The 25,862-nt window shown below is 39.7% G+C and overlaps 1 protein-coding gene and 1 non-coding gene across 2 annotated transcripts; both read right to left on the bottom strand.

Annotated features, from left to right (window-relative positions):
- Positions 1–692: 692 nt before the first annotated feature.
- On the bottom strand, positions 693–820 carry LOC121437354. Its single transcript, XR_005972961.1, has one exon. It is a non-coding gene; the product is annotated as a U6atac minor spliceosomal RNA (small nuclear RNA).
- A 3,777-nt stretch (positions 821–4,597) lies between these two features.
- On the bottom strand, positions 4,598–5,497 carry LOC121437347 (melanoma-associated antigen 10-like). The gene has a single exon (XM_041637225.1). The coding sequence runs from the start codon at positions 5,495–5,497 to the stop codon at positions 4,598–4,600; it is 900 nt and encodes a 299-aa protein (XP_041493159.1).
- Between the last annotated feature and the right edge of the window lie 20,365 nt (positions 5,498–25,862).

Here is a 25,862-nt window from a genome sequence, read left to right as displayed (position 1 = left end):
GCTACTGGGCAGTCAGTGTTTATTGAAAATCCAAGCGCCAGTCCCACAGCAGTGAATGTGTTTCATTACCATTGATTTAATAAAGAAGTTGCTTTGGTCTATGGCAGGGCAGGACATAGCAAAGCAGGAAATCCAAACAAAGATAGAGAAGAAAAGAAGACTGAGTCATCGAAACACCATGTAGCTGCCAAAGGAAAAAGATGCCAGAACTTACCAGTAGGCCACAGCTTGTGGTGATACACAAATTAATAGAAATAGGTTAATTTAAGTTGTAAGAGCTAGCTAAAATTAAGTGTGATTATTCGGGTTTGAGTGGCTGAAAAACCAAAGAGCAGTCTCTATTTACACTGGCACAAAATATAAAACATTTTATTAGATATTTTCATAAATATCTGGTGTTTGCTGATTTTTTCCCTTACTACATTCTCCTATCCTCTTCCCCTCTTTTGTCTTTTTCTTTACCTAGTAGTCCTCATTCCACTTTTATGTCATATATACTCTATTACTACTCTTACCCTTGCTCCAGTTTCTTAAGACTTCATTTTCCTTCTCATGGCTGTCTTTTAAGATTCATAACTTACATCACAAATACATACATATGTAAAAAATTAAAATTCAGGAAGACCATATAAAAGATTGCATTTAGCATGTATTTTTCAATGTCTGCCTTACTAGGCTTTACATAATATGAAAATAGTTATCAGATGCAATACAATAAAATAGGTGGCAGCACTTTAACTATATGCTTGGTATTTTTTTGTTTGAGTACCTCTTCCATTCTTGACAGGGAATGATAAACTTTTCTTTTTTTGTATAACATTGCATTACTATTCTTTTGATGATATTAGCATGATTATAATGATGAAAAGATCCCATATGGAGCAAATACAGAAAAAATTATAGTGATTTATTGCCCAGATTAAAATCAACTGTCAAGAATAAGCAAACATTAATATTAATTGATCTGAAAAATCAAAATATCCATAACAATTAGAAGCAAGGAAATAAAAAGAACATCAAAACCAATGAGAGTGAAGTCAGAATTAAACCAATAAAATTATAAAAGTCAGGTTTGTGAAAGCTGCAACACTAGCCAGACAGGGAAATTTAAAGACCACTCATAGTTTGTCAGGAAAAAAAAAACATGAAATGTCACTATAAAACATAATGCCATGAACAGAATACAACTGAAAACAGCATTCAAAAGGGCTTTTGTTGATATATACTGCTTGGTGTGGGTATGGGTATCTTGAGCTGATCTATGTGATATCATTTTTTATGCCTCCATAATCCCTGATTTTCCTTAGAGAATGGTTACATGTGATATGAAGTGAACAGCCTTTTGGGGTTCCTTCTTTGTTGGGGTGGTGGTGAGCTTACACCCATTCCAGGATTAACCGTGATATTTTAATCACACTGTGCCCCTTTGCTCTGGTATTTACCATGTAGAGTAATGTGCTCCTATGGTTCCATTGTCTTCACATATCTGTCTCTCTTACTTGTTTGTAGTAATTTTCCATACATACTCCCTTTAAGACATGACAGATGTTTTGTTTTAGTTTGTTTCATTCCACTTTTGCTTTTGTCAATGACCAAGATTTCATAGTTGCTTCCATGCTCAAATTACACAGAAGGAAATATTATTTGGGAATCATAACCCAACATGGTTCTTTTATGAAGAATACACAGACAGGGTCATGTAGCCTAAAGAATGACAGTATGTGTCAACATAAAAAATTACACCAGGTTTTTTTCCCCACATCAAATAGAGTTAAACCTGTCATGCTAGAGTATTGAGAAGAGCTGTATAGAAAGAATATTGGAATTATCGTGAGGAGGCCACTTGATGAAGGATTTTTTTAAGAGAATTGTGACACATTTTTATTTTTGAATATTTGTAGCAGCAATGCATATAACCCATGTATTCATGTATTATGAAGTATGTGCAATACTAATTAATATCATATATAATAAATGTATATATTATCACAAAAATAGTATGTGTGTTTCTTCCTGCTTAGGTAGTAGTAGAATAGCAATTGCAGTGGGGTAACTAGAAATTTTATAACTGTTGTCCATGTAAAACAAAAAATAGCTACTGTATCCTGTGTATCTTTATCTGTTGGTTAAGCTTCTAAGACCAGATTTACCCTGAAATTCATGTATTCTTCTTTTTAAGGTAATTTTCTTCCATGTTCAACCTGACCATTCTTTGCCTGAACATTTAATTAGCTGCACAAGTCAGCATGGAAGTCAGATATAGAGATGGTGTGATACTCATTCTGGCCTCCAGAGGAGGCAATTGAAGCATCTGCTAAGAAAGAGGTACATAAAGAACCCTGGTCTCTTCCCAGCACTGTCTCCTCTTAGGTGGGTATTTGTAAAATTCCCAAGTCTGGGAGCCATAGGGCTCTTCAACTAAGAAATGATAGAGCTAGTCTGATAGGGCTGCTGGAATATGTATTCTGCCTTTGAAGGTACCTGTACAGTTTTTTTAGGGTAACCATAGTGAAAGACAGATGACTTTTTTTTTTTTTTTTAGAATTTTATCCTTATTTCTTCCACCTTGGGGACATACTGTTGTCCACAGTTGCTAGGATATAGCAGAGAACGTGTAGAGCAGTGGGACACAATATAGCTAATCACTCAAAATAAAATTTCTGGAATAAAACTCACTAAATCCTCCTTCTTTTTGGACACACTTCAAAATCTGAGTGCAGATTAACCACCCTTACAGGTATGCTCCTAGAGTGTGAGTCACAGACCAGCTTCTCACTTCCATCCCTCCCAGAGGAGTTTTCAGGCAAACCACTATCTTCAATGGTTCACCAACTGTACTGGAGATAACTCAAGTAAATGTTATCTTGGGGTTGAAAAGCTGAATCAGAGGGTAAAAGTGCTAAATGCTTCAGGTGGCCAATTTGAGATATACTTCTCAAAACCACATAAAGAGTGAGGTTCAATAGAGTGCGGCTGAAATCCTGCCACTTCTTTTTTGAGCGTGGTGGTAGAGGAAGAATTGGCCTGAATCTCTCAGGACTGCTAGCCCTGGAGTACAAAGTACAGCAACAGAAGCAAGAGAGGTCCTGCTTCAACATGGTGGAAGTCAAGAAACAATGTGAAAGTTGTCCTCTGCTGCCCACACATGTACAGTGGTATGCATGCATTGACCTCTTACTTTACAGACAAACACAAATAATTCTTTTTTCAATCTAGCTTTACCTGAGGCCAGATAGCTTGGTTATTCAAAGCACTTGTTTCTCTTTCTGTGCACCAAAGTTTTGTTTTCAGTACTGGCAGGCTAACATTCTAATTCCAGTTCCAAAGAATCTGGCACCTACTTCTGGCCTCCCTAGGCACCAGAACATGTGTACCCCCATTTACTTACATGCCAGAAAAACACTGATACACATAAGAAATAGTTAAAGTAATTTTAACAGTCAACTCTGTCTCCTCTGACCAAGGAGATAAATAAAAGTGGCCCTTTGTAGGAGTTATAGGCCTCACTTTTCCATTATTCCCCCATGTATGTGAAGAACATCCTTTAAAGCATAGCAGTAAAGTTTAGAGTGCATGAAATGTATTCAGCTGTAATTCCTAATCCTGTCTCAGGACAGGATTCTTCTTTAAAATTTTAAGTTTTTTGTTTTGAGGTGTTGGGGTTACTGTCTTCCTGATTGCATGTGACATCAAAGAGTTTGATCATTGAGTGAGAATCCCAGGTTGATTCCACTATTCTGAAGTTTACTAAAAATACCAGTTTTCCCTTCTCTCAGCCCTAAAGCAGCCACACCTCCAGAGAGCCTGGCTTTAATAATCCTCAGTTTAATAACAATCAATTCCCCCAGCCTCCCAAGTTGTCTTGGTTTAAGGCACACTGGACTACTCACCCCAGAAGAACCCTTTGCAGTCCTTCCTGTACTGGGGCTTATGGTATAAAAGAACTTCTCTCTTCACCACAGGGCTGCGGCTCCTACACACACCTTATCTAGAAGAAAACATGGATCTGGCTTCTTCTATGTACCAATTATCCATGGGTAGAGAGGGATCTGGTTTCTCCTACATGTCACTGCTAACTCAGAACTTTGCAAAGATCAGGTCCTCAGTGAAGGTTTCAGGAAGAGATTCCATTTAGCTTACTTTAGTTTTAATTTTAATTAATTAACTGGAATGAAAGACTAAAAACAGTAAGTCAATCAAAATTATATCATACTGTTTTTTATTTCTTTTCCATTGTCCAGGAAGTTTCAACTTTAATGTTTTCACATCTTGTTACATATTACAAATTAGAAAACATTTCTGTGTGATTTCAAGATAACAAAATTCTCCTAACCTGGATCAACAATAAATGCATTACTAATGTCATTTCTAAACTTAAAAATCTCAAGCAAATAAACCTTGTAGTATAAGTAGCAAAATCTTAAAGAGCCTTCTAAAGTCACATAAACAGAATAGTAAAAAAAGAATGGCTCACACTCTTTTCAAGGAAGTTCACTACATTTCTGCTCTGCCTGCCATAATATGGAATTAAAACGGTTAGTGTGGTAGAACTGGTGCGGCTCAGAGCAGGAGTAGCCATCTGCTGTACTTCTTTGGCCTAGGCCCGCTCTTGCTCCTCTCTCAAAGCCTCCGCATACTTTTCATGGTATGATCTAGGATCCTGCTTAACAATACTGGCATAAAATTCCAAGACTTTCATCTTGGTAGTTTCAGCATAGGCCCTTGGGCCCCATAGGTACTCATAGCGAGGAGGACAGCTGTTGTGCACCTGTCTGTACTCCACATAGCCTTCCTGCACAAAATATTCAGTGATGAGGCTCTTGGGCTCCCCAAATATGAAATGATTCACCCCAGCATACAGGCCTAGGCTATTCATCACATCCCAGAACACCTCCTCACTGACACAATTGTCCTCAATGAAGATGACACACAGTACAATTATCACCAGGCCTGTCTTGGGTACACCTAGAACCCCATGCATCATCCCATCATAGGTAATCCCCAAAGCAGGAAAAAGGAAATATGCATGAACAAAAGGGTCCACCTCCATCATGTCAATACCAAAGATCAACATCATACACTCAGAGGCCTTACTAAAGATCACAGAATAGTACTCCTCAAAATCTCTCATGGCCCTATTCATCATTTCTGCCTTGGTGGTTAGCTCCATCCTTCGAAACTTAATGAGCAGGAATCTCACCAAATCAACTATCTTTCCATTTAGTATACTCTGTTGGGAAGACTCGGGCTCAGCCACCTCCCCTTCTTCATTGTCAGAGGCTTCACCAGATGATGCCCCTCCCATGGTAGTGGGAGGAGTGGAAGCTCTCTCAGCACTCTGGGGACCAGCAGACACTTCCCCTGGGGCAGCTGCAGTGGCTTCTTCCTCGCCTGCCTCAGCTATGGAGACCTGGGCATCCTCCAGGCCCCTTTCCTCCACTTGGGCCTGAGGGCTATTTGGGAGGTTGATGCTCTGGTTGTTCTCAATAGAATCCATCTTGAGTTTCTTTTGCAAGAGCAGACAAGCTACTGTTCAGGTCACAGGGATGAAGACTTACAAGCCTGAGAAAGAAGGAAAATGTTAGGCAACTCTAATTCTGTCCCTGAGGCACCTCTCAAAAAAACTTGCTACAGGAGTTGGCTTGGCTGATACTCTAAGGCCAAATAACTACAGTGCTGCATACACTCTTAAAAGCCTTAAAGAGGAAAAGACTATAGTTTCTGTAGGCACACTGCTCATCTTGCCTGAGGCAAATACCCAAAAGTTCTGTATCTCTGAGATTCAAAGAAAGGAAGTAAGGTGCCTCACATGTCCTTAAACCAGGTCCTTAGAAGTACAAAAGATAGCCCAAATTAATATAGCCTGACTTTCCTACATATGAGACCAGTTTGAGCCTCACCTGAATAAATGCATAAAGGAAGAGGTTGTTCCAGGTGACTCCCATGTCTGTATTCCTTAAGGCTAGGCTCTATGTTTTATGACACAGAGGGAAGTGGAGGTGAAAGGGTGGAATCCACCCAAATTGTCTAGGTTTTCTCACTGCTGACAGGAGGGCGGGAAGGTACTGAGTCTCTGTGTTGGGCTGATGGGACTCCCTCATGTCTCAACTTCGTACCAATGTACCTGATCTTCCCTCTGATTAATTGAGTCAAGATATTCTTAACAGTACTTTCAGCTTCTTTAGACTAATGCCTGGAAATAACACAGGGAATTCAGACTTATGACCATGTACAGCACTACTGTGGAGAAAGAGTTTCAGGGAAGACTTTTTTGGGACCCATGTTTGTGCTATGGGCTGGAGTTCCCTCCAACCATCCTCTGAGGTCCTTACTAGAACTTGTCAGATCCTGAAGCCCTGTCATTAACCAAGGTCTCCCATTCTGTTCACATTTTTCCTCTCCCTGAGATTATTAAAGCCCTGGAGAGCAGAAGGAATCAGTATGGAGCTCCTTGGAGGGCTATATCAGAAGTCAAGAGAAAATGTACTGTACATACTATATATGCCCTGGGGTCATGGCTCAGGGCCATTAAGTGGCTTTCTTACTTAAACTAACTCAGGGAAGAGATGGGAGTTTGAGGGTAGATAAGGTCTGATGTTAATGTGGGAGTGATTTCTTTCTAATCTGTTGCTTTCATTGGTTAATAAAGAAACTGCCTAGGCCCATTTGATAGGCCAACCCTTAGGTAGGCGGAGTAAACAGAACAAAATGCTGGGAGAAAGAAGCTGAGTCAGGGAGTCGCCATGATTCTCCCACTCCAGGCAGATGCAGGTTAAGATCTTTCCTGGTAAGCCAGCTAGTGGAGCTACACAGATTATTGGAAATGGGTTAGATCGATATGTAAGAGCTAGCCAATAAGAAACTGGAACTAATGGGCCAGGCAGTGTTTAAAAGAATACAGTTTCCGTGTAATTATTTCGGGTAAAGCTAGCTGTGCGGGCGGCCTGGTGCCGGGGACGCAGCTCGCCACTCCTACTACATGATGTAAAGGAAAAGTCTCAAGAATAGGTGAGATGAACTTCAGGTGGACTTAGGGAACCCATATCTCAGAAGAGATGAGCCCAGGTCATGAGGTCACCATGGCAGATCCCACATAGGATTGGATGAGATGTGTCACCAGCTCGCATCTCCATATTTAGCTACCTCCTCTGAACTGACTATAATCCTAGTATCAAATACATCTTCTCCCAGAGAACTCTCACCAAAAGGTATGCAACTAAAAGTAAACCCTCAACCCCAGCCACCCATTCAGGGCCCTCCAGGCATAGGAACTGAGCCATACAGACTGCAGTTCCTTGTTAGTAGATGTAGGGTTTTTATTACCTTTAGTCCTCACTGATTGGAAGTGTTAGCCCAGTCCCTGGCATCCATCTTTAGCCCTTTCCCCTGGAATATTTGGTTCGAAGCATCACCGTAGCCCCTGGCCTTGGAGTTGCCTTGGTCCTGAGGACTCCACCTCCGGAAAAGCCCAAGCGCTAACACCTCCCCAGGGAGGGTCAGGACCACTCCCACAGGCTATTTAGGCTGCTGCTGGAAAAGGAAACACATGGTCTTCGGGTTTTGTGTGGTTCCCTCCCCCTTTCTCTTCCCCTCACCATGCTCCTGGACACCCAGGAGTGCTGCAGTAAATGTGGGCATCTTTTATTCAGCCTAAATTGGTCTGATTGGAATTATTTGTGTTGGTGGAGAGGCTTCTCTTAAGAATATTTCTAACATTCATCATATTTCTTACCTGGATTGCTGACAGATACTGAACACCTCCCTCTGGTAATCTCAGGTGGTTCCACTGCTGCTTTGGTGATACCACACAATGTATGGGCTCACCTTCCTGAGGAGGAAAAAGAAGTGAGAACAAAGTCCATCTTGAGATCCCTAGGGATTTATCAATATAGGAAGTAGAATGAAGAGGTTTCCTCTCTTGTCTTGAGGATTCTGGAGGTTTTCCAAATTTTCCTCATATGGCCCCTGCTGACCCCCGGATCCATTATCCAGGCCCAGGACAAACCTGATCTCCAATTAAATCCCCGAACAGGAAGTTAGAGATGAAATTTTTGGTCTCCAGTCTTCCACAGAACCATTATGGGCTGAAAGTTTATAGGGGAGAGCATATACAATTGTTTCCTCTATAATATCAGGTGTATCTTTGTTCCTCCTTTAGGGCCCTGATACTGTACCTCTCCAGATCTAAGGCCTTACTCCTCAGAAGTACCCTGCCCTCATTTTACAGGGTAAAAAAAAGGGGGGGGGGTACTTGAATCTTATTACTCTTCCTGCCAGTAATTAGGAAAGAGTGGAGGCCCACCTATGATCTAAAGGACAAGAATCTCTTTTCAACATTTGGGTCCCACTCGGTGACAGGATGTATTAACTGGGAAATCTCTACCTAGAAAGTGTCTCTGCAGTGCAGTTTCTGCTTTCACCTGGATTGATAATTTAGCTATCTCTCCACAAGAAACCTCATATGCACGTGTGTAGGGTGGAGCAGGGACCTGTTGAAAGGCATCCCCTGAACTTTGCACATGGCTCTAAGTCCCCCAAAATCCCAGAAGGCAGTAACTGAAGATAGGGGAGGGGCTCATTCCCACACATCAGCCTTAGTTTGTAACAGTATGGTCAAAAGTATACAATGTAGCTTTTTATCTTAGCCTATCTATCTAGAGACAGGTTTCTCAAACTACTCCCTGCACTCATCTTGATGGACAAATGCCTGGGCACCTCCTCTTTCTAGAGTCTCCTGTACACTAACTCATTGGAGAGTGTGAGGAAGAAACTAGTTCCTCAAGAAGATCCCAGACAAATTAATGCTTATGTTTGTTCTAGTCCGTTGATTCTCAACCTTCCTAATGCTTCAACCCTTTAATATAGTTTTAATACATTTCTCTTTTATGGTGACCCCCAACCATAAAATTACTTTTGTTGCTACTCCATAACTGAAATTTCACTACTGTTAGGAATTGTAACATTAGTATCTGTGGTTTCACATGATTTTAGGTGACATCGGTGAAAGGGTCTTTTGATTTCCAAGGGGGTTACAAAACACTAAGTTGAGAACCACTGATCTAGATCCCTCTGCCCCTCCCCCAACATGTGCACACAGAAAGTGAAAGTGAAGTCATTATCTATCTAAAGAAACCTCGAAGAATCTCTCTATATTTGTCTCCAGTGAGTACATAAGCAAAGGGTTAATAACTACTAAAGAGGATCCCCATTTGGTACATTGCTCATCACAGAGGTACAGCTATAATACTGTGGGACCCTCTATCGGAATTGGAGTTTTCTAAGTCCACTGTCCAGTCAGACTTTAATCCTGGACAAGAACTGACTTTTTCCTCATAACCCTGAAAACTTGGCCGTGAAATTCCCAAGGATGGGCTTATACCTACAAAAAGGCCCCACTTGGAGTCATACTAACACTAGGGGTCTGACTGCATTATTTGGGGTCTTTTAAACTTGAAAGCGGACTTTGAGCCCACCCTCAGTACTCACCCGGGCTCCAAAAGCACAGCAAGACCGGCTCCCTTTCAAGAACCTCACAAAATGGCTCTGAGCCTTTGAAGTACCCGGAAGAAGAAAGTGTTGACTAGAGTTCCACCTTCCAGAAACCTCACAAATGGCGCTGAGCCTCCTAAGTACCCGGATGTGGATAGTGCTGACAGGAACTCCGCCTTTAGGAACCTCACAAAATGGCTTGAGCCTCTGAAGTCCCTGGATGTAGAAAGCGTGAAGGACTCCCTGCTTCCAGGACACTCACAAAGTGACTGAGTCCCTTAAGTCCTCAGATTCAGAAGGCACTAAGTGTACTTAACCTTTTCCAGAACCCTCATAAAATGGCTGTGAGTCTCCCAAGTCCCTGGATGCAGAAATCCTGGTGCCCTGTCTCTGAATTGCCTTAGTCCCCAGATGCAGAATGTGCTAAGAGTACTTACCTCTTCCAGAACCCTCACAAAAGGGCTTTGAGTGCCCCAAGTTCCTCAATGCAGAAAACCTGGTGCGCTAGCTCTGAATTGGCTAAGTCCCCAGATGAAGAAGGCGCTAAGTACTTACCTCTTCCAGAACCCTCACAAAAAAGGCTGTGAGTTCCCCAAGTTCCTGGATAGAGAAAACCTGGTGTGCTGGCTCTGAATTGGCTAAGTCCCCAGATGCAGACGGCGAGTGTACTTCACCCTTCAAGAAGCCTTGCAAAATGGCTCCGAGTCTCTAAACTACCAGGAGGCGGATGTGAAACAGTGGGGAGGGGATCATTTCCACAAATCAGCACTGAGGAATCTTCTAGCCTCCCAGAACCTCACAAAAGGGCGCTGAGTCATCCAAGTCCCCGGATGCAGATGCGGAAGTTTGGGTGCATGCTCATTGCTACAACACTGCCTCGGTTTCATGTAATACCCTCAAAACAACGCAATGTAGCTTGATTATTCAACCCTCTCCATCTAGAATGGGTTTCTGTTATCTACAGTCAGCTTCCATCTGAACTCAAAAAAATCAGTTGTCCTCTTCCCTCTGGGAAACTGAAATGGCTCCGATGAGCAGAATCTCCCCACCCCCCTGAGGGACATGAAAGGGATATTCTCAACAAGTCAGTCCAGTTTACAGTAGTGCACATCAACCTGGAATAATGATACTATCTGTTGTCTGGCTATCCAGAGTAGAGTTTCCACATTCCACTCTCAGTCCTACTTTTACTCTGCAAGCCAGGCACCTCTCTAGCCCTCCAGGACAGAAAACAGTGCTTATTCCGAGGACAGAGCAAACAAAATAGGAGAGTCTCATTTTTCTACATTTATTCCAACTAAATCTAGGCTGACCCTGGGGATGACACTGAATTTTGTGGGGCCCTCCTGTTCTCAAAGGCCCACTGTAGTCCACCTTGAGCTCTCTCTTACACTCTGAAAATACCATAGGGAATGGCTATCTCTTGTCTAAGAAAATCACAAAATAATCCCTCATATCCCAAGACCTTATATGTGGGTGTGGAATGGTGAGGAGGGGCTAATTCCTGAAGTTAACACCGAGGTATCCCTCAAAATTAGGGTTACTCAAAAATTGTTAAAACTTTCCTAAATTTTCTGAGGAAGATTCATAAAAAAACATCAAGTGAGTTTTTCTTCTGGTTAGTCAGTCCCTTTGATGGAGAACTTTCTACAACCCACCCTCACTAGTCCCTCTCCACTTTAGGAATCTTGGAAGGTATCTATTATTCACAGAATACTGGGGTGGAAATAGGAGATGGGGGCTTATGCACACTATGGGTCACAATTTGATGTCACACTTACCACAGTGGATCAGTGACATTAATCAGTGTCCCTCCATGTAGAACAGAAGTTTTACCGTCCAGCCTAAACCCTCACCTTAACTTCAGATGACTCTGGCACTCTCCAATCTAGGAAACTCAAAATCCAGTTCCCTATAGACAGAAAGGCTAAATGGGCTAGTCATAGAAGGGAGTCCCAGGTATGTGGCAGGCTTACCAAACATGCTGTTCCATTATTTGGTAGCTTATCTGGAGTGGGACTTTCTCAGGCTATCCTCAAGCTCTCACCTTCACTCTGAAAGGACTCAGGCCCTCAGCACACCATAGACCTTAGAGCTTGGCTCCCACTCTCACAGTCCACAAATAGTGATGTAGGGGAGAGAGGATAAAATGTTTTTCTAATCCCATTTTGTGAAGTATGAAAAATATGGCTATAACCAGATTATTCAGTGTTAGTTTATGTTCGCTGAAGCTCTCCAACCCATTCTTGGATATCTTTTGACTCTAGCAAGTGCCCAGGCTCCTTCTGTTCCATATACCTGACATGCTGAACTTTGATTAATATACTCACTTCCATAAGTCTATGTGGGCCCACTCAGTGTCCACCTTGTCTGAAAACATGCCCAAGTCTATCCTGAGTTAGCATATTTCATTCTGTGTCCCACACTAGTTTAATCCCAGTAGACTTTGGATATTTCCCCACTTTGGGGTTTTCATGTACAAATGTTTTTTTTTTTCTCTAGAAGCGAGACATAGAAAAGAGCCCTTGTACAACTGTGACAATACTGTTTCATCCCAGATTCTTAAACTTCCTTCCTGCTCTTTGCATAAGCTTTTGTCCTCAAGAATGTCTTATAATTCATCCTGTTTTGATTAATATTTCCTTCCAGAACTTAATAAGGATTCTTGCCTTCTAATATTCAAGTTGGAGCTTAACAACTCCTAAGAATGTGGTTTCATGACCATACAAAGCACCTAGTGTCCCTCTACCAGCACACCAACAATGCCCTGTACTTTTTGATTTCTCCACGGACCACACTAACTATATAAAATTGTTTCATTTGTGGTATGTTCAGCTTCTCTGCCAGAAGCAAACTGTTAGTCACTAGAGAATTGTTCTGCATCATTTGAAATTTAACCTATGTCAGTGCAGGAAACTCTGAAACAATCACAAACATACTAAGCAGAAAAACTGTGGCCCTGGAGCTTCATACCCACAATAGAACACATTTGAGCACAGATGCAGGAAAATCTTCTCCAATACTGACAGAAGCCCCTTTAAAACACTCACCTCTGGGCTATGTTAGAGGATGCCTCTTGCTCTCTACTGCCATCTTTTCATCCAATTGAAGATGCAGGAAGCAGCTCCTACATCATATCTTTGGAAACACTTGCTTCCATGAATAACTGAATGGAATTTACATTTCCTGCCCTGGGGATCATGTATTCAGCTTTTCTGCCAACACAGGATTCAGGGCAATTTTTTTTTCCTTAGCATTATCTAGTCCTTATTTTTTTTCAATCCTGAAAAATAGGTGTTTGGCAGGTGATTTGATCTCTATTTCCCCTCAATTTTGATCAAAGAAACATGTCAAATCATAATGATTTCTACTGGTTACTACATGAATATATTCTGTCCAGCTGTTGTTGGGACAATAATTGTTGAAGGATTTATGAGAAGGAAGTGAATGGCCAGCACCTGTATAAATCAATAACCTTTCATTCTTGTCTACATCTGACTCATTCATTCAGTTTTCGTACCTGTAACACATTGATCAAAACTTTGCACTCCACTATCACAGGACACATCAGTCCCTCTTCAAACATTGGGAGACTGCTGCAGTGTGCCCTCTACTTTTAGCTACTTTCTACAGCTAGACATCTGTGTGAACCAAGAGGAAACTTGTAGGTACTGCAATCATAGAGCTTCCAAACTAGCAGCCAAGTACTGTGAGGATGAGTCACCTTAATTAAATTGTAGTTTCCCTCCTTACCAGAACTTAGGAGGAAGGAAGGAAAGTTCACATTCAGGAAACCCTTGCTCATGACTTAAAACTGCTTGTAGATGTAAGGACTCACTAGGCAATGACAGCACAGATGAGAATCTAAGTAAGTAATGCTTTATAACTCCAGCAGGCTTCATGGAAACTAGATCTCTTGCCTCACCTCCATGTGCTTTGTTTCCTGTGACTTCTTCAGGGTAAGAACTGGGTGTATCTCTCTATAAATGAGAGAGCAGTTGTTCATGGATCCAGCATTCCCTAAGCTGTTACTGTGGCCAGGGAACCACTTTGTGCAAACAAGACAAAACAGCTCTTGTCTGAGATGATCCCAGAGATTCTGTGTTAGCACAGATTCTGAGAAAACAGGTATAGCCTGAGGTAACTCCCAAGTGCCTAACATGAGGTGTGTGTGAGTGGAGGGCAAAATGCTACCAGAATCTAGACAAAATTGTCTAAATCTCTCTAGGAGGCAGTGAGGGTGACATTAAAGCTGTGTCATTAATGAAAGGGACATCTAGGACAAGATGGGGGTGGGCTGGAATTATTTGAAGACTTCTGGTTGAACCTGTTATGTCAGGAATAAGAGTGGACACAGCACCGCAGGACCCTAAATGTGGTGTGTGATGTGCCTGGTTTGAAATTTGATGTTGGTTCCTGAACACAAAAATGCTTGGCAAGGGAAATGGCTTAGGTATGGGTTGAACATTGATAGAATTTGAGTCTACAAATTGAACCAGTGTGTAAGGAAGAGTGATGGGAACAAATCCAGGAGGCTGGCAGTGTTATCCAGCTTCTCAGCAGGGAGGTCAGACAAGAGATATGGACTATCTTCAGGAAGTCAGCTAGAAGACCTTAAGGAGGAACATGCTTTTTTATAGGTATTGCAAAGGAAAAGATTCGGACCTTGATTCCTAAGTCATTGTACATGACTCTGTAAGGAAGCATGGGAACAGAGCACAGGGACATTGAGAGAAACTACTGTTATCAAATGTAATAGGGAAAACAGGAAAGCTAAGTTTTGTGGTCATATTGGACTGTGTCTTGGAAGACTTGTTACTTTATCCAGAAGGCCAGGATTTTCCTCCTCCCTTAAACATTAAGTCTTAATAAAAAAGGGGTCACTGGCAGTTTTGGATAGTAGTAGGGCTTGGAGGAAGGAAGGATGGTTTTAAAGTTGTAGCCTTTCGGTATGAGTCTTAGCCTGAGACTGTCTGGATCTCAGAAAGAGTCAATGCCTTTATGCCTTCTGTGGTTGTGGTATGACATTATTCTGGAGGAAATATGACCAAATAGTAGGGAACCAAAAATAATCTAAAGTAAGTCTACCACCAACGTCTTTGTTGGTGAACTAATGAGTTTTAATGGGGTTGTGCAACTCAATGTGGGTGGTGCCTTTATTGCAGCTCTGTTACTAAGATAAAACACCATAGCAAAGGAATTTGTAATAAAAAGGGTTTATTTGGGCTTATGGCTACAGAAGACTAAGACCCTGTCACCATTATGGTATAGATACATGGCAGTAGGCAGGCACAGCAACTGGAGTAGCAAGCTGAGAGCTTATATCCGGAGCCACAAGCCAAAAGCCAAGAGGACACACTAGAAGCGACCTATGGATTTCAAAACCCAAAAGCATGCCTTCAGTGACACATTTTCATGAGCAAGGTTTTATCTCCTAAACCTATGCCGTATCTACAACTCTAGAACAAATATTCATATTCCCAGGAATATAGGGATATCTTTCTCAAACTATAATATTCTTCTCCCCGAGCCCCAGGGACTAATGCCTATATCCAACTGCAAAGTGCATTTAACTCAACTTCAGAAGATCCTTAGACTTTCATAGGCTCAACAGTGTTTAAAAGTCCATAGTGTCTTCTAAGACCAAAGGCAATCCTTTTACACTGAATTCTCAGGAAATTAAAAAGCAAAGTACATACTTCTAATACACAATGACATAGAATATATATATATATATATATATATATATATATATATATTTCTATTATAAAGCAAGGAAATAAGGGATCAAAACAAAGACAAAAACCAGTAGGGCAAACACCAGGGTTCCTTGACCAGTGATGGGGGTTTAGTTTCAGATATCAGATGATTGCACTCGTTCTGCTTTGTCATATGCAGCTTACATTTCTCTCTTTGGCTCCTTTTATGCACAGTGAGAAGCTATATTTGACAGATGTCTGCTGACTCTGGCATCAGCAACATCTTGGGGTCTCCACCTGAACCAAGGCTTCACTTTCACAGCTCCCTCCACACAATGGCCAATCGTGGCTTTGTAAGGTATTCCCCTTTTCATGTTCCCTGGCCTCAACTGCCCTCTAAATCTATGGACAAAGAACACATAATACTCTTATTCTTTCATCTTCCATGTCTCAAAAATCAATACCACTTGCTTAATATTATCAAGTTAGATTTCATCCAGCTTTGGATGGAGCCTTAGCCCTTAAACCAAATGACCAGCAGCCTTTGTATGGAATTGTTGAAAACCCCTTAAGCTCTCTTTTATAAATTGGAATTTAAGCTGGGTGAGGTCTTGCTCTGAGAGTACCTTCCTATTCCAAATCTAGACTAGGGAGCTTCTCCTTAATGGAACAGAGAGTCTAACCTCAATGATGCAGTTCCTCCATCAAGGCTATATGCCTTAAAGACTCCATATGCTCCACAAACAGTGCCACCAACTGGGGAACAAGTATTCAAAAACCTGTGCCTATGGGAAGTATCTTTTCACTCAAATGACTATGCATTCTAACACATTATAATTCAAGGGTATACAAAATTTTATTCTTATGTGCTGAGAAATAATAGTAGGAAAATTGATTCAAAGCCTTCATTTCTATAATCATATTATGTCATTTCTGTATGAGCATAAAATTTACATTTTCAATAAAACTACTGTAATTACTAATATATAATATTCTCAAATGTGCCAACATTCAGGTAGCATTTATTAGTGTTGTATGTTGAGACAGAGTGCATAGTGCAAAGTGCACATGTTGTACGTTCAAAGCCAAGCATGTAATGACATCTTGTAATGCAACATGTGTAAGCTCAAACAGAAAATGTGTCAGATTCATTGCATAGTTGCTTTGCATTCATTTAATTTTGATTGCTGTGATTTAGGAACACTTATAATTGTCCCTATTTTTATGACTTTCACTAGCATTTATATAACTTAAACAGATCTTGATCTACTATTTAATAAATCAGAGTCTAAAATGCCTATGTAACATTACTTTAGGATGTACATATATATGCATATATACTTATAAAATATATATTTAGTATATACATACATATACAATGTTGCTTTAGTATTATATATATATACATATATAATTACAATGTTGGATGAATTTATAATTCAGCCACCTAAATAAATAAAAATGATATACCACAAGAAAAACAATCTGGGAACACAACAGCCATGTAGGAGCACACTAGTCAAACTTTTAGAGTGAGATAAGAATGTCATGCTTCCTCTTGAATCCCAGTTCTATCTGTCCTTAGCTCTGTTACCAAATATAAAAAAATGTCTTTGAGAATAATTATCTCATCTGTGTAGCTAAGACAATATAAATAGTACATTTATAGAGGTTTATATGCAACATACTTAGAAGAGTGCTTGACACATAATTATGACTAATGAACTATCAGTAGAGCATCAGTAAATAGACTTTAGAAGGATGGAGTGGCCAAAACTATCAAATGTTAACAACTGGAAATATTAGATAGGGACTGCAATATATTCATTAGGTTTAGCAGTAAGGATGATTACAATATCTTAGTGTCTGAATGAAAAGTGGAGAGACAGGTTTAGAAGAAAGAATAGATGAATTAACAATGAAGAAGTGGAGAAAATAACAATGAACAACCACAGTCATATTGTGAGGCAGATTTCATCAAGTATTATGTCTGATCTCATTCACAGTGATTTCCTTCTTGAAGCTGAGAGAACAGAGGCTCAGGAGGCTTAAGTAACACCAGCAAAGTTACAGTTAGCAATTGGTATAACAGGATCACAAATACAATTTCTTTTCACACCCCCCATTCTAGCACAGAGAAATGTTAGAAAGCTTTAAGGCATTTATTTAACAGCTTTCTCAGATTAGAAGATACTGTGTACTTTAGTTTTCTTAGCACCAGGACTGTGAAGAGAAAACACATAATAAAACATCTTTCAACCTTGTATAGCTGAATTGGAATTCTAGATCTTTGAACCCATTCCTCTCCAAATTTGCTGTGCTGGTGAAGGCTTTTTAGACTCCCACTAATGTGTCTGGAAGGCAGTGCTGATACAGCTGTGGTGCCCTGAGGTGTCCTTCTCAGCACAGTGTTAAGTATTTATCTAAAATTAAAGAGAACACCCTGTCAAGGAAAATTTGAAGTAAAGGTATTCTAAAAATGAGACCAGAGGTCAGGAAAAATATAGATTTTTACCTTTTACTTAGGGATAGGCCTTTGATGTGGATCCTTTTACCTGAATTACCCTAAAGAGCAATGATTTGGGTGAGCCCACATTCTGATCCACTGCGTTAAATGCAGTTTTTATTCCCATTGACAGTGTCCTAGTAAAGACATCCATGTCATACAATGACCACAATCAAGACGTTAGAAAGCATTTTATTTTCATAACTGAACATGATCTCAGAAAGTGCTTTTAAAACATGGAATAAAGATTCATGGAGATGAAGTAATAAGGGCAGCGGGGCTGCGTCCCCAGCACCCCGGCTGCCTGCTCGGCTAGCTTATGCCCCGAAATAATTACACGGACACTGTATTCTTTTAATCACTGCTTGGCCCATTCTCTTCTAAGCTAATTTTCACATATTAATTTAGCCCATTTCCAATCATCTGTGTGTAGCACCCCAAGGTGCGCTTACCGGGGAGATTCTAGCCTAGTCCATCCTGGGTCGGAGCTTCATCCAGGGAGCGGGGCATGGCGTCTCTCTCAGGCATCTGCTCCAGAGAGAGGAAGCTGTCGAGACTCTGAGCTCACTTCCTCTTCCTCCCAGCATTTTGTTCTGTTTACTCCTCCCACCTATCCTCTAACCAATAAAATGGGCCAGGGCAGTGCCTTTATTAGCCAATGACCTTCCTCCATCATGGAGAAGCAGGCTTACTGGAGCCAAAGAATGACATAGCAGTATTTGTGTCAAGACCAAGCTGGCATAAATTTATAAGAAATCTAGTAAAAACAATACTTACTTTTGGGAAAAATGAGTATCCTGTAATGACTGATTCCATATGAACAAAAATGATTAGTTGATTTTAATTTTATTTCCATTATGTATTTATGAGTAAATTGTTAATTCATTTAGAAAAATGTGTAGTATGGGTTATTATCAAGTTTAATGCATGAACTAATTACAGCACAAAATTTTATGCATCACAATTTAAATCTCCTTGAGAACTCTTAAAGTTCATCTAGAGAATACGCCATATATTCCAAAGTTTTTCTTCACAATATTTGTCTGTTTAGCCATCCCAATGTACTTAAATTCTTTTCATTCATTGGTAGTCATAGAGACTCTTTTATGTAGATCTGTATGCAGAGAGATATATTTTTCAGATACACTGAGTGAGGCTGCTGGTCCTTACATCACTGGAAATCACCTAGATAAGTTCATTGTCTTGGGTCTATTCCTCTCCTTGAGGTTGGATAACTGGGTAATTTTGAAACATGAAAACCAAGAAGCCCTGATTTTAATGAAGACAGCCATGAAGGCCATTGAAAACTTGAAACTGCATCACATTGCCTGTGGTAGGCTGAATAGAAATGCCTCCCATAGACTCATGTATTCAGATGGTTGGTCATAGGAAGTGGCACTATTAGGAGGTGTGGCCTTGTTGGAGAAAGCATGTTACTTTGCAGTCTCAAATACCAGGCCTAGTGTGACTGTCTCTTCTCATTGCCTGCTGATTCAGATGCAGAACTCTCAGCTCCTTCTCCAGCACCATGTCAACTACATGCCACCATGCCTCCCACCATGATGATAATAGACTATATATCTTAAACAATTAAATGTTTACCTTTATAAGAGTTGTCATAAACATGCTATTTCTCACAGAAATAAGAACCTGAGTATACATTTTTATATCATCATCTTAGGTTAGTATCTTTCATTAGTCAACTTTGCCTTCATTATTCCCCTACAGACCTGTTCCTTTTCAAGAACCCAATTTATCTGGCAATAATGGACATTTTTCTAGTTAGAAGGAAAAAAAATATCTTTGGAATCTGATTTATCTGTGTGCCTCTAAAGTGGACTTAAACAAGTGTAGAGAACAGAATTCATAAATTTTTGAATATTTAAGCTCAATACACATGATGTGTCAGCAGCACTATTCTCCATAATAAGAGATTATCCTTAATTTGCTTGCTTGTATGTTTCTTCTCCTACCCCCTCAATTTTCACACAGTTATTTTCAAGATTTTCTCTTTCCATATATATATATATATATATATATATATATATATATATATATATTTCTCAACTGAAGAAATTAAGCTGAGCCTCTACTGGTTAATATGCAAAATGGAGGAAATAATAGACACTTAATGACATATTCACTTGGTGTTGTGTTAATGGTTGATATACACCTTTATGAGACATTATGGAATGAGATTTTCTAAGTTTTTTGCAACATCTGGCATTTCATATCACCATTAATTAGTTATTGTACCTCTCATATCACTTTAGGACAGAGAGGAATGAAAAATATTTTATGTTTGCTCTCTCTCTTTCCCCTACTAATTTTTCCCCCATCAAGAAATGCCAACATTTAAAGGAAAGAAAACTTATGAAGAAAATGAGCTCTTGGTGATAAATGTAAACTATGCACGTACATAGACATTTACTCTCTTGAACAATTAGTAAATATCATTGCTTGTTTACATAAATTAACTTATATCCAGAATGATAATGTTACCGTTTTAAATCAATCATTGCATTATTACTTATTTATTTCCATGTTTGTGTTATTATAGGAGTAAAAAAATGTAGATAAATGATGATTTAATGTTTTATAATCTTGGACTAGTATTTCAGAATCAATTCTGAAAGCGTATTTTTCTTAGATAAATGCTATATACTTTTCAGGAAGCATGGGCATTGTTTTGATTTTTTTATTTAATAGGGTAGTTGAATTAACTAAGTATCCACTGTTTTTTCAAAACTAGAAATGATTTTGGTAACAGATACTACTACTTCTTTGGCATTGTAATACACATTAGATAATGAATATTAGAGTTAATTGTAAATGGGCTTTTTGCCTCTTGTATTTATTTACTCTTGTAGATAATCTTGAGCAGCTATCTAAGTGAGAGGCTAAGTGCTTGTACTTTCCACAGCTGCCAGCAGGTGTGTCTGGCATTTCTGATCTGCAGAGTCAGAGATCTCTATCTTCAGTGTTACAGTCCCTGCTGAAATGATGCCAGAGACAATTGTGGGAAAGAATTTTGCTTTAAAAGAAGAAATTCTCCACTTGTTTCCCCAGTAGGTTTTAAATATAAAGTAGAATTATTAGTGTAATAATATACTTTTATCTCTTTGAAATAAAGGTTCTTTAGGAAGAATACTTCAGGCTGAAGTCAGAAATGGTGGCATTGACGATGACAAAGGCAAAGTTTGTAAATTCTGAATTAGCTGGAATGGCTGTAAGGAGTGATTGCATTTCTTTCATTTGTTCATCATAGATTGATTATGTGAGAGGAATATGAATATTAAACAGAGCAAATCATTACATCTGAAAGTCATTATTTAAGAATATAGTTCATTTTAATACATTTAACAAATATGTATTTAATATCTGGATACTTCCATTGTAGAGATAGACAGACAACCAGACTCATAGATAGACAGACACATACACAGACAGACGGATGAAGAGAATATTGTTCACTGTGAAATGAGTAAGTTCAGTCATAGAGGGACTAAATGTTTAAAGTCACCCACATAAAATATGTAAAAGTGCTGAAATTTAAACACACATTTGACTCTTCCCCTTTAAGGATAGTATCTCCTAGCATCATCAGACAAAAGAATAATTAAAGATCTGTGGGAGTGTAAAGGAGGAATTGGTTAATTCTTTCTTTGGGGTCAGAGAAGGTCACTGATATAGTTGAGTAGGCTTTGATTGGCAAGAAATGGGTGACATGAAGTTGAGAAGGTGAAAGACTACAAAAGGTTGAGAAAGTACTGTGAATAAAATCAGTAGGGAATTAATGTTCCTTACGTTTTCAAAAAAGATAGTTGAATGGCCTTTGTTGATGCCCCATAAGTTGATGGGGACATAAGGGATGTTTCTGGAAAGGAGAGTTTTGGGCTTCATTGTAGATGGTCTTGGAATGACAGGACAAAATTTCATGTTTAAGGCCAGGTGGTGGTGGTGCAGGCCTTTAATCCCAGCACTGAAGAGGCAGAGGAAGGTTGATCTCTGTGAGTTAGAAGCCAGCCTCATATATAATAGGCTCCAAAGCTACAGAGAAACCCTGACTCAAAAAACAAAAATTCATGTTTAATTTTTATAAGAAGGCCTGTTTATAACTGAGGACAAAAGGACAAATTTGAGAGATAATAGCCAGAGATCAAGCAGTGACAGCACAGAAATATGAAAGAAACTGACACGATTCCAAAGATAGACTTTCATGATTGCTACTAATGAATAAATAGAGGTCAAATTGATGCTGAGGTTTCAGATTTGGTAAAGATATGTTAGTTTAAGCTTTTTCTGTTGCATCGACCATCTATATACAATGCCACTTCTATCACATAATGCCAAATAACAAAAAGCATGTTTGTTTTTCAAAAATATTCTAGCATTGGAAGTCTGAAAGTGAATGTTTTATGGATTCAGGGCTTTTAGTTTAATGAAACTGTAAACCATATAGTAGTATATTATTGGAACTAACACTGTCTCTGAAACTCTGTAATACACTAAAATGCCTCAGTTTACCAAACTTTTTTGACTAAAAAGTTTTTTTTTTATTTTCTACTCTAAGTAGTTTCTTCAACATCTATTTAGAAGTGCCAGCTATCAATGCCTTACAGATAGTCAGGCTTTTAACTATGGTTACTCACAATTCTGAGAGAATATTGATAGCATTCACCACCTTATGTCAACTCTACCTGTATTTTAAATAACTTTACTGTGGTGGATATTGAAAAACAAATGGTTGTATTTTTCTGGCTCTCAAAACCATAACATTGCCAGGAAGTGGTGGCACATGCCTTTAATCATTTGGTATTGCTAGCAATAAGCCAGAAAGAGAGGCCAGAAGTATAGCTCATACCATCACTTACAGTCAGCGTATTTGTGACCACATGGTCAAGGAAGGTGATAAATACATTTTCATTGATGGAATGGTAGGAAAGAGGTTCAACTGAAAGCTTGTTTGTAGATAGTGGCATAAAACTTGTGGTTTTATATATGATCAGAAGTTGACCTGTTGACTGGGGGTGAAATATGGGGTACAACCTCAAGGATAGAGCATCTTCAGTGTCAGCAATGAGTACTGACATGATTGACATTCTTCAGGGACTGATTGACCTCCACTGGCTTTATAATGCAGGGTATCCTTCTATATCTGCCTCACTGGGTTTTATTTTGCCTGCCCACTCATCATTCTTAGCACTCTTCAAGACTTATTGGCTCCCAGTAGATAAAACTTTCTTTTGTCTGATTTTTGTGATTTTCTTAAAAATGCCTTCCATTTTTAGGCCCTGGCCTGCTTGGAGCCATATGGGCAAGAAGCTAGGTCTTATCTTCTTTTCTATGTGATAATACTTGTCTCCAGTATTTGCCTTTGCACAACTCAACATCTGCTCAGGCCTTCAGTAGACAACAACATTGCACTCTGACCTTTCCTGCAAAACACTGGCCCAGCCAGCTGAGAAGCTATGCTTTGGTCAACAATGTGATTCTACTGCCTGGAGTCATCTCTGAATACTGCTACAAAGACTTTTTGAGGATACAGAGTCAGGTTGTCTGGGTTAGTTTCAAAATATCAGTTGTTTTCTTTACTTGCAATTCTAAGCCACCAATGTCTGTGCCCACTCTTTTGGCATCAGTGCCCAGTTCGGAAAGTATCAAAAATGATTGATAGTGGTGGGAATTACACCTCCACACTCCTTGTTCATTGAAAATGTTATAAGAATGACTTCAATTATTTATGAAACTCAGATAATTTAATTTTGTTTTGTGTTTTGTTTAATTTGGACTTTCAACTTCTTCTATCTGTGTGTTCTCTTGTTCTCATTAGAAGAATAGTGACTTGCCACAGAAAACAATTAACAGTCATGACTTACTCAGTGAAGGCACAAACACAGCACCTTTTCTTCACACCGTCGTATTTTCCTACAGAAATTGTTACAGTATCCCACACTGTGACCATGTTATTCTTGATGCAAACATAGCTTTCTTTATATGACATCATTCTCTCATTTCATTCTTTTTCGCTCTGAGGTCAACCATATCTCCCACTCTACTGAAAAGCCCCCTTTCCTCTGCTAGCATTTGAAAGTTTGTATTTCTAACTTCTGTCCTGATTCCTCTTGTGCTTTTTACTCTTCCCACTTCACTGTCCCTGTAACCTCACAGCCACCTAAACCATTCAATTGAACACTTAGCTCATTTTTCCCAAGACTCAGTTGTGTCTCATGCCTCCAATTGTTTGTCTCCTCAACCACCACCTGCCATGTAAGAATGATTCTGTTTATCTTCTGTTTTGCTTTTACTTGGTGATAAGTACTGTTTTGCTGAAATGTGTAGAATGGGATGCCCACTATCTAAGTGGTCCATTGTTTATTGGATTATACCTTTCAAGTAAAGGTGTCTGCAAAAATAAAAAAAAAAAGAGTGAACTCCTGCTGCCTGACTGTGTGGGTTATAGCATTTCATCTATTCTGCCCTTAAGACTAGGAATGAAACATCAAATCTTCTTGTTCCTCAGGATGTCAATTTTGGGAACAGAACTTGCATGTTCAGACTTCTGTAGGAATTTCCAGTTGAGACCTCAGGACTTAATTTTTATATGTACACAGTTATGAATTTATCACTTGTGTGTCCCTGTATCCATGAACACTAGCAAGGAAAGAGACCCTTCACTTTATCAGGTTTCTCTGTTTCTCTTCTGGAGCCAAAGTGATGCCCAACTGAAAGTTCTGAGACATTAAGAAGCTGGACTCCTTCTTATACCCTTGTCTTTTCAAGATCATAGAGAATCAGTGTTGACATATGCAGTCTGCTCACTTTCTCTTTTTTCTCAGTATAATTCTCTGCACAATAATTCAAGTAGCTTTTGTGACCAGTATTTTTTCTAAGCGTCAGTCTGTACCATAGACGTGCCACATTCCAATCATTAGTCACTCTCTGTTGTGCAATTTCCTCTGAATTGAAACATTCCTTTCTAGACAAGGGAGAGAAAGAAGCTCACAGGACTCACAAAGATAAGAAAGCTTGGGAGGTTTTGGATCCCAGAAAGTGACAACATTAACAAGGCCTGTCCCCAAGGCTATATTAAATAAGAACAGTCACTGGGGAGAGGAGACTGGCTTTGATGGAGCTGATTGTAAGTTGTGTAAAGAGCTCCAGGGATACAGCTTTGATGAGTCATCACCCTGGCTGGCGTGGACTTTCTAGTAAAGCTGCTGCCTTTGAGTCATCCAGACTGTTGGTAACCCCAGAAAACTCACTTGTTCATCCTGATAGGCCTGAGTGAAATGGTATCTTTGGTATGCTGTTCATCTCTCCCCAGTCAAAGGCATAGAACATTCCCCCATTAAAAGTATTTATGTTTGTGGTTAGTGGTCATTAGGACTAAAACTTCTCTTAAGCATTCCTATTCAAATTTTGTATTAGTGATTCAAATGGATAAATCCCTCCTTTTCTCCTCTCCCATGACTCTTCTCTTCAGGTAAGACATAGACATAATTTAATTAGCTGAATCCCAACAGCAACAAGGACAGTCCACAATTCTTTGCAGATTCTTTGTGTTTACTATACTCGAATGGTATTCTGGTTATTTCAGGAGAACATTAGTACAAACAGATGTGAGGCATTTTGAAGAAGGAATGATGATATGTGGAGGCAAAACTGAGTCAGGGACCTGAACGCCAATCTGACCAGTCAGGCATTGTGGCTATAACTCATTCTAAGTCCATCTCTGTCCTTATGTTCTGTCAAGAAAGGGAAGATGATGTGAAGAGGAGTTGGAAAACCAAGGTCTGTGGCATGTGGAGAGGCAACACAGATACATGATGCATGATGAACACAAGAATAATGAATAACAGAGGAACATTTATAAAGGACAGTTGGCTGACTCCCAGAAATAGTGCAAAGGCAGGGAGCTCAAGCTAAAGTCAATTAAAGTCAACCTAAGGCTGCCTGCCACAGTGACTCAGCTCCAGCTGACATTTGACAATGCAGATGACCCCAGGCCCACTACAATCTGGACAACTTAGACAAGTGCTGTACTGTGAGCCCTGGTCTCCCAACTGAAACTGCTGTGCAAGCTATATGACATCCACAGAACTGTGGTCGCTTTGATTCTCATTTAGCTGAAAGGGCTCGGGAGTGGATGAGAGGGTGAAAGATGA

The sequence above is a fragment of the Microtus oregoni genome, unplaced genomic scaffold (genome assembly GCF_018167655.1).
Source record: "Microtus oregoni isolate MIOR12 unplaced genomic scaffold, Mior012 000052F_000, whole genome shotgun sequence".
Taxonomy (NCBI): domain Eukaryota; kingdom Metazoa; phylum Chordata; class Mammalia; order Rodentia; family Cricetidae; genus Microtus; species Microtus oregoni.
The sequence above is the reverse complement of the archived record's forward strand: the minus strand, read 5'-3'. Positions and strand labels throughout refer to the sequence as shown.

Excerpts from the sequence above, each read along its gene's own strand:
- LOC121437347 (XM_041637225.1), bottom strand. The coding sequence starts at position 5,497 with ATGGATTCTATTGAGAACAACCAGAGCATCAACCTCCCAAATAGCCCT.